Source organism: Trichomycterus rosablanca, chromosome 13 (genome assembly GCF_030014385.1).
Source record: "Trichomycterus rosablanca isolate fTriRos1 chromosome 13, fTriRos1.hap1, whole genome shotgun sequence".
Lineage (NCBI taxonomy): Eukaryota > Metazoa > Chordata > Actinopteri > Siluriformes > Trichomycteridae > Trichomycterus > Trichomycterus rosablanca.
The window spans coordinates 38,752,680-38,762,793 of record NC_086000.1 but is presented as its reverse complement, the minus strand read 5'-3'; the positions used below and the strand labels follow the sequence as shown (position 1 = coordinate 38,762,793).

General features: G+C 42.2%; 1 protein-coding gene across 1 annotated transcript; it reads left to right on the top strand.

Moving 5' to 3' along the window:
* The first annotated feature begins 738 nt into the window (after nucleotides 1-738).
* On the top strand, nucleotides 739-6,625 carry minpp1a (multiple inositol-polyphosphate phosphatase 1a). Its single transcript, XM_063007672.1, has 5 exons — nucleotides 739-1,348; nucleotides 2,810-3,004; nucleotides 3,157-3,254; nucleotides 5,927-6,057; nucleotides 6,153-6,625. Exons 1-5 carry the CDS (start codon nucleotides 772-774, stop codon nucleotides 6,508-6,510), a joined length of 1,359 nt encoding a protein of 452 aa, XP_062863742.1. The 5' UTR covers nucleotides 739-771; the 3' UTR covers nucleotides 6,511-6,625.
* Nucleotides 6,626-10,114: the final 3,489 nt, after the last annotated feature.

The window sequence follows — 10,114 nt, the reverse complement described above, 5'->3', positions numbered from 1 at the left end:
AAATTTGGCTAACACAATGAAATATTATTAATAAATATTATTCAAAAACTTTTATGTATTAACAGTAAATATTTGAACTATTTTTGATTTTTTTTTTACACATTTGTTTATTTTAGTTTTTTTTTATTCAAAACCAAAACTATAAATAAAATAAAACAGTTTAATTCTATTATATTTATTACTTGTTTAGTGGCTCTATGTAGTGGTTGTTTTATGTACTGCAGTTACTTGTTTTTATGTTTAGTTCTGAGATGCACTGGTGATGTTCTCCTGTCCTGTTCACTCTGTTCGGTGTGTGTGTGGGGGTTGGGGTGGGGGCGCTCCGGATCCACCGCCACTCTGTCAAGAATACATTGTTAACTGCATATAAATAAATGAGAGTTATAATACTGTACTGTACTAACGGCTTTATAATGAGTAATTATTCAATAATGTTCCTTGTGTTGTGTCAATCTGTAGATTTGGCATGTTCTCCTCATGTCTGAATGGGTCTTCTGAGGGGGCTCCGCTTTCCTTTCACCTTTCACAACATGCAAAAGGTGGATTGGCTGTGATAAACTGGCCCTGGGTTTGAGGTGAGTGAAGTTTATTTTAATAAATGTGGCCAGTCTGAAGCAGATTGGACAAACAGTCAGCCAATCATGGTGTAAGGTGGAGCTTTTACTGACCAATCAGAGTGCAGAAGGGCTGTGCCTCTCAGTGGGGTCAGTGTAGTGAACCTGAGAGGAAGAGTGAAGTTCACTTGATGGTGTTGATGTGAGGAGGAACATCATGGATTTACTGGGTTTATTTATTGTCCTGTTTAATGTAATGTCTGTACGTTCTTCATCATCTCCCTCCTGTGATGTCTCCTCCTCCTCCTCTGATCCCATCCCGAAGTTGGCTCAGTATTTCACCACTAAGACTCGTTATGAGGAGGTGAACCCACACCTGATCCCAGATATTCACTTCATAAATGAATCGTGGGTGAAACCTCCGGCTCCAGAATGCAGAGCTGTCCACCTGAGCGCCATCGTCCGGCACGGCACCAGATACCCCACCGCCAAGAACATCAAGAAGATCATCCAGTTCTGGAACCTGGTGAAGAACGGAGCAGATCTGAGGTGCATGAAGGACTTACAGAGCTGGAGGAACTGGTATGAAGAGGACATGGACGGACGCTTGGTGGAGAAAGGACGATTCGACCACAAACATCTGGCCATCAGGCTGATCCGGTCCTTCCCTAATCTGATAACCAAGCAGAATGTAGAAGCAGGACGAGTGAAGTTCATCAGCAGTTCCAAACACCGCTGTGTGAACAGCACCGTGGCCTTCAAACAGGGAGTCCAGGAGGAGCTGAGCATGCTGGGTAAAGTCCACAAACGTTCATTTTACTCTTCATTACAAAAAGTATTCACCCCCCCTTCTGATGATTTCATACTGTTAAACACGTCATCATGCTACCACCACCACGCTTCACTGTTCCTGTAGTGTTCTTATTATGAACTGCTGGATCTACAACAAGTCTATAAAATTCTGGGCTGTTCACTTTTCCTAGATTGTAGCATGATGTTCCTCTAGAAACTTTAATGCCTGCTTGACCAAGCTTGATGATAAGTGAGATCTGTGGTTTTATTTATTTATTTTACATTTATTTCTCCTGTTTTTAGTCATTTCCAATTCCCTGTTTCTCTTGCGACCTCACTCAGGACTCGAACCCGGGGCTGGTGAGCCATTCAAGCCCAAATCAGAGAAGTTGGGACAGTATAGAAAACGTGTTTGCAGGAAGAACAGAACAAAATTACACCTGAAGCACCAAAACGATTTAAAGTGTCGTGAGAAGGAACGGCGACGTTACTAAGTGGTAAATGCTTTACTGTCCCAACTTTTTTGGAATGTGAAATGAAGTCGACCAGACAGAATGTGAAATATCTCGGCTTCATCCTGTCTGCTATCACATCAAAGTCAAAACTAATGAAAGAAACACTGCAGGGGGTTTTTATTGTTGATTTTTCCATACCGTCCCAACATTTTCTGATTTGTGGTTGTACTTCTATATAAACTGGTAGGTTTGAGGTGGTGGTGGTTTCAGAGCAGGAATACAGGCGGTGGTACCCAGAGAAAACTCATGTGGACAGATAGGGGGTGTGGGTGCTGCAGGTTTGACCCTGGGCCCCAGTTTCGACATTGGCATGTTCTCCACCGGTCTGACTGGGTTTTCTTTTGTTTACTCCACTTTTTTTTCACTGTTCACTTTTACTTATTCTACACATTATAACCTGTTCCAGATTCTACTTTTATTTCACTGTATTTTATTTTTAATCAGAAGTATCAGAAGTATGTGGACACCAGTTTCTCTGAGTGTTTCTCCTGATTTGAGGTAAATGATTCTCAGTGCTCAGAGTAAACACGGCGTTCTGAGAGGCTTAAAGGTGAAAGTGCAGCAGCGTATTTACATTTCTGACCTGTTTACTGTGTGTGTGTGTGTGTGTGTGTGTGTATGTGTGTGTGCACTCTGTATTAAAAGATACACTATATAGCCAAAAGTATGTGGACACCTGACGATGAGCTTGTTTTGCATCCCATTGCAAAACCGTAGGCATTAACACAGAGTCACGCCACCTTGCGCCTATAAACACTCTCCACTCGTCTGGAAAGATCTGTACTGTAATTTGGAGTGTGTCTGTAGGAATTTGTGCCCATTTGTTTAATAAAGCTTTTAAGATCAGGCCTAGCTCACAGTCAGGGTTCCAATTCACCATAAAGGTGTTTAATTGAATTGAGTTTCTATACACCAAACTGAAGTTTCTCTCGTTATTTTGTTCCCCAGACGTGGATTTGCAGCACACGATTAATGACGAGCTGATGCGTTTCTTCGACAAGTGCCGGCGCCTGGTGGAGACGGTGGAGAATAATAAGGACGCGGTGGTGGAGATGGAGAAGTTTAATGGTGGTGCTGAGATGGGGAGGATTCAGGAGAAACTGGCCGATCGATTACAGCTTCCTTACAGCAACGTCACCGCCGGTCAGTGTAAAACACTGAGGATCTGATTCTCCTATAGATCTGATCCTATAGATCAAACTCCACCATCACTCACCTGAACATCCTCAATCACACAGAAACATTAGTATTTAATATAAATAATTATTAATAATTAATGTTCTGTTGATGTACAGATTCGGTGGAAGCAGCGTTTTATCTGTGCGCTTACGAGTTCGCCATCCGAAATCTGAACTCACCCTGGTGCCACTTGTTTGACCACAGAGACGGACAGGTAAAGATCTTTACTATTCATTCAGTACAATCATCTGATCATCACTCAAATACTGCAGAAATACTGCATCAGTGCCAGGGACGCCAACAAAACCCAATCACAACAACTAACACTGAGGCAACACCCATACTCATCAATACCAACACCCATACTCATCAATACCAACACCAATACCCACCAATACCAACACCCATACTCATCAATACCAACACCAATACCCACCAATACCAACACCCATACTCATCAATACCAAGAGCCATACCCACCAATACCAAGAGCCATACCCACCAATACCAAGAGCCATACCCACCAATACCAACACCCATACCCACCAATACCAAGAGCCATACCCACCAATACCAAGAGCCATACCGACCAATACCAAGAGCCATACCCATCAATACCAAGACCCATACCCACCAATACCAACACCCATACCCACCAATACCAAGAGCCATACCCACCAATACCAACACCCATACCCACCAATACCAACACCCATACCCACCAATACCAACACCCATACTCATCAATACCAAGACCCATACCCACCAATACCAAGAGCCATACCCACCAATACCAAGAGCCATACCCATCAATACCAAGACCCATACCCATCATTACCAAGACCCATACCCACCAATACCAAGAGCCATACCCACCAATACCAAGAGCCATACCCATCAATACCAAGAGCCATACCCACCAATACCAAGAGCCATACCCATCAATACCAAGACCCATACCCATCAATACCAAGACCCATACCCACCAATACCAAGAGCCATACCCACCAATACCAAGAGCCATACCCATGAATACCAAGAGCCATACCCACCAATACCAAGACCCATACCCACCAATACCAAGAGCCATACCCATCAATACCAAGAGCCATACCCACCAATACCAAGAGCCATACCCATCAATACCAAGAGCCATACCCACCAATACCAAGACCCATACCAACCAATACCAAGAGCCATACCCATCAATACCAACACCCATACCCACCAATACCAAGACCCATACCCATCAATACCAAGACCCATACCCACCCATACTCATCAATACCAAGACCATACCCATCGATACCAAGAGCCATACCCACTAACACCAAGACCCATACCCACCAATACCAAGACCCATACCCACCCATACCCATTAATACCAAGACCCATACTCATCAATACCAAAAGCCATACCCATCAATACCAACACCCATACCCACCAATACCAAGACCCATACCCACCCATACTCATCAATACCAAGACCATACCCATCGATACCAATAGCCATACCCACTAACACCAAGACCCATAACCACCAATACCAAGACCCATACCACCAATACCAAGACCCATACCCACCAATACCAAGACCCATACCCACTAATACCAACACCCATACCCATCAATACCAAGAGCCATACCATCAATACCAAGACCCATACCCACTAATACCAAGACCCATACCCATCAATACCAAGACCCATACCATCAATACCAAGACCCATACCCACTAATACCAACACCCATACCCATCAATACCAAGAGCCATACCATCAATACCAAGACCCATACCCACTAATACCAACACCCATACCCACCAATACCAAGACCCATACCATCAATACCAAGACCCATACCCACTAATACAACACCCATACCCATCAATGCCAAGACCCAATCAGATCAACAAACACTGAGACAACACCAAGACCCATACCCACCAATACCAAGACCTGTACCCATCCATACCAAGACCCATACTCATCGATACCAAGAGCCATACCCATCAATACCAAGAGCCATACCCATCAATACCAAGACCCATACCCACTAATACCAAGACCCATACCCAGCAATACCAACACCCATACCCATCAATACCAAGACCTGTACCTATCCATACCAAGACCCATACTCATCTATACCAAGAGCCATACCCATCGATACCAAGAGCCATACCCATCAATACCAAGACCATACCCATCAATACCAAGAGCCATACCCACCAATACCAAGACCCATACCCACCAATACCAAGACCCATACCCACCCATACCCATCAATACCAACACCCATACCCACCAAGACCCATACCCATCAATACCAAGACCATACCCACCAATACCAAGACCCATACCCACTAATACCAAGACCCATACCCATCAATACCAAGACCCAATCAGATCAACAAACACTGAGACAACACCAAGACCCATACCCACCACGACTAATACCCATACTGACCACACCAACATCCATTCCCACAAACACCAAGACCCATACTTACCAAGACCCATACTCACCAAGACCAAGACCCATACTCACCAACAACAAGACCCATATTGACCAATACCAAGACTCATACCCACAAATACCAGAAGCCATACCCACTAACACCAAGAACTAATCAGAACAACAAACACTGAGACAACACCAAGACCCTTACACATCAATACCAAGACCCAATGAGAACAACAAACACCAAGACCCACCAATCTCAGTCATTGCTTTCTGAAGTAATGACAGTGCTTTTTAATTGGGGTGTCCAACAAGCTCATGATTGGGTGTCCACATAATTTGGGCCAGAGAGGGTACAGTATATTCATGTCTTATCCAGGTCACCTGAATCAACTCTGTATGTTTCTGATGATGGTGATTAGGTGATGGAGTATGCGGGTGATCTGAAGCAGTATTGGAAACGAGGTTTTGGACACGACATTAACAGCAAAGCGAGCTGCGTCCTGTTTCATGATCTGTTCAACCGCCTGGAAACGGCAGCCAACCAAACCCAGTACGGTTTCATTTCTCTAACTGGTTTATTAGATTAGACGGTGTGTGTGATGGTGTCTATGATGGTTAATCGTAAAATCTTTCTGTGCCTCTCAGGGCAGGTGAGGAGGTCCCGGAGGTGCTGACGGTTCAGGTGGGCCACGCTGAGACGTTACTGCCTCTCATCACGCTGCTGGATCTGTTTAGCGGCGACGCCCCACTCAACGCCTCCGATTTCGCTTCTCAGTCCGGCCGCGTGTTCCGCAGTGGAAAGATCGTACCGTACGCCTCCAACCTGCTGGTGGCGCTGTACAGCTGTCACGACGGTCTTCGACTGCAGTTCCGGCTCAACGAGCAACCTGTGATGATGCCGGGCCTCGCCGACCTTTCTCCGCTGTACCAGGACGTGAGGAGCCGATACGAAGAGCTGCTGAAGGGATGCGATCAAAAGACGGTGTGCAGTATGGACAGCTGATCTGATAAACACAAACATACATCATCATCATATATAGTTTTTTATTTTATTTTGTTCTGCTTGCAATAAAAATGCAGTTTGGGAAATTAAACAAAATGGATCATAATCATTAAAATACTGTTTATGTTATTTATTATTATTATTATTATTTATTATTATTACAGTTTTTCTCAGTCGATTTGGTACATTTCTCACATCATGATTTACATTGGCATCACAACAAGTGCATTTCTCAAAACAGTTAGTGCAAACAGCAAAACTCAATGAAATACCTGCAAAAGCACGTACCTCACTCAAAATTCTTTGTTTGTGCCTCAAAAGCAAATATTTATGTCAATCAACTTGTCAGTGCCATCAGAATGTCTAGTCTGTGTGTCATTGCCTATGAACAAGGCAGTCAAAATACTTACTCATGTTGTCAGTGCAACAGTGTACACTGTAAGTATATTCTGATGGAAACTAGCTAAGCTTTTGATTACAAGAACGCTGCACATTCTGTGGCATATCAGTTGAAACGGTATGTTACACACAAAATACAAACTTACACAGAACACAAAGTTACACATGACTGTATGTGGGAGACTGACAGCAAGAAATTAGACTGGAATCAAATTGGATGTCCTGGAGTGCCTAATACAGCCTCTGCAGACATCTGCTGTGATATCCTCACAAGCTGCATCCATGGCAGTCAGCAGGTTCATCTGGGTGTGCGGCTGGTGATCGTATACCTTCCATCTCCAGGCTGAGAAGAACTCCTCAATTGGGTTCAGGAATGGGGAGTAGGGTGGGAGGAATTCCATCAGCATTCTATGATGAATGGCAAACCATTGCCTGATGGTGTTAGAGTGGTGAAAACTCACATTATCCCAAATGACCACATATTTGGGCAAATCCTCTTGCATCACACCTCTCTCATTATCAGGGATGAGATCCCTGTTGAGGGTGTCCAAGAATGTGACAAGATGCTGTATGTTATAGGGCCCTATAATGGGAATATGTGTAAGCACGCCATTCTCTGACATAGCAGCACACATTGTGATGTTTCCTCCCCATTGGCCTGGCACATCAATGGTAGCCCTTTGGCCAATGATGTTTCGACCACGCCTTCTGCATTTTGCAAGGTTGAAGCCAGCCTCATCCAGGTATATAAAAGTGTGGAGTGGTTCTCTTGATTCCAGCTCCATGATACGCTACAGCACAAAAGGAGTAATGAAGTACATATAATGTTCATTTTGGAGAAGAAACAGTTACATACATTTCAGCCATAGCAAATGTGTCAGTATGCATAAGGGTGTTACCTGTACATACTGGTACCGTAGCTCTTTCACCCTGTCACCATTTCTTTGAAATGGAACTTTGTACAGCTGTTTCATGCTCATCTGGTGTCGTTTCAAAACCCGGTCAATGGTGGAGATGCTTACAGAATATTTTGAAAAACATTGTTGTCCTGTATAATGGCTTGCTGGATCTCCCTCAGCCTTATGGCGTTATTTGCTATGACCATAGCACATATAGCCTCCTCTTGTTGAGGTGTGAAAATGGGACCTCTGCCACCCCTATGAGCTAGTCTTGCAGTCCTATATTGTATAAGAATGCAAAAATGCAAAACATAAGATTGAATAACATTTCAGAATTTATGTCAATGTGCAGCATTACAGCAGAGTGCACATTTCTGAATTACATACCTGTTTTCTCTACGAAATGTTTGAACGATTGAAGACACAGTTGTTCTTCTAATATTCGGCTGCACCCGGTGACCAGCTTCAGCCATTGTAAGACCAAGATTTAAAACATGGTCCACAATTGTTGCCCTTATTTCATCTGGGACAAACCTATGGGCATGGACTCTCCTACCTCTTCCTCTGTTTTGTCCCCTCAGCCTTACCCCTCTTCTTGGCTGTTCACCCTGTACACGGCCTTGTCTTTCCATTGTGAGACTTTGTGACACTGCAATGTTTTGTGTCTATATATGTTTGTCAACTGAAGGTTCATGAGATGCACCTCTGACCTATGGTTGAGAGCTGTTTGACCATTGGTTGATCTAAACCTTCACAAATTCCCCTTCTTAACTGAAAGCCAAGATTCACCCGAGAACAATTTAATCAATTTAGGATAAATTACCAAAATTTACCAAAAAAGTTTCATAGAAATGTACAAATTATGCCTGAGAGATTATGTTCAGCACTTTTGCATGTAATGACCTAGGCAATGACCCAAAGCCTAAATGTTTTGGAGGGTAAGACAATTCAACAGACAATCAATAGAACACATTTTGATAAACATGACATAAGCAATTGATAATGCAAAAAACAGCAGACAATCGTACATGACCATTTGCATGGATGTACAAAAGCATTTGCAAAATGTGAAACACAATGAGAAATGCTATTATGATCTGCACAAGTGACAAGGAGATGTGGAGATTGAATGAACAGTTTTGAGAATTTCAATTCTGATCTGAGAAATGAACCAAATCGACTGAGAAAAACTGTATTATTATTTATTATTATTATTTATTATTATTATTAATATTGTTTATTATTATTGTTGTTATTATTATTATTGTTATTATTATTATTATTATTATTATTATTATTATTTATTATTATTACTATTATTTATTATTATTACTATTATTATTACTATTGTGCAGACACTCCAACACCCTACACTTGATCTAATGAGAATGACATTGAACGCTGGACATTCTTTAGGCTTTGATTGGGTCTGTTTGGACTTATTCACACTCTGATTGGCTGCTTCATAGACACCCCATTTCCATTCCACCTAGAGCTGCATAGTGACTCCTCCCTGCCACCCAATCACCACTTCTCTAAGGCCTTCACACTATTTGGTAGTTCTAATTTAATCAAAACAATCAACAAAAATGGATGTAAATTCTGTTAGATGCTCTGAATAGTTTGTGGTGGGATGTTGAAGCTTCTACAGGTCAGATCTTCCAGCTACTGGTACTATAATGGATCCTTTACTGCACTTACAAGTCGGAGCAGAACATTGTGGGTGAAAAACATTCTTGGCTTTTTTTAAACTTAAATAGATCCAGATGCTGAAAATCGAATGAAAGTTGACTTCTCTTCTCATCATATTATGTTATTTAATTGCTCAGGGGTCCAGGTTGTGTGCTTCCTATACCAGGATTAATATCATAGGGCAGTGGTAGCTCAGTGGTTAAGGTACTGGACTAGTAATCAGAAGGTTGCCAGTTAAAGCCCCACCACTGCTAATTTGCCACTGCCGGGCCCCTGAGCTCTTATCCTCACCCCTTAAGTCTAGCTTGAATTTTATTCTTTCAAGATTGTAAATCGCTTTGGATAAAAGCATCTGCAAAATGTCCTAAATGTAAATGTAAACACTTTTTGAACTGCAGTTGTACCAATATGTTCCTGTTTGGTGAAGTTTAGGGGAATGTTTAAGGTGGAGCTACTTTTGGGGTATTTAGTAAAAAACCTGGTGTCAGAATATCAGAATATCTTTATTGTCATTATAAACAATACATTTAAAAAACTAGAATTTACAAAATACTAAAATGTTTCTCTTTTTTTATAATTTTCAATATAGATAGATAAATAAATAGATAGATGGA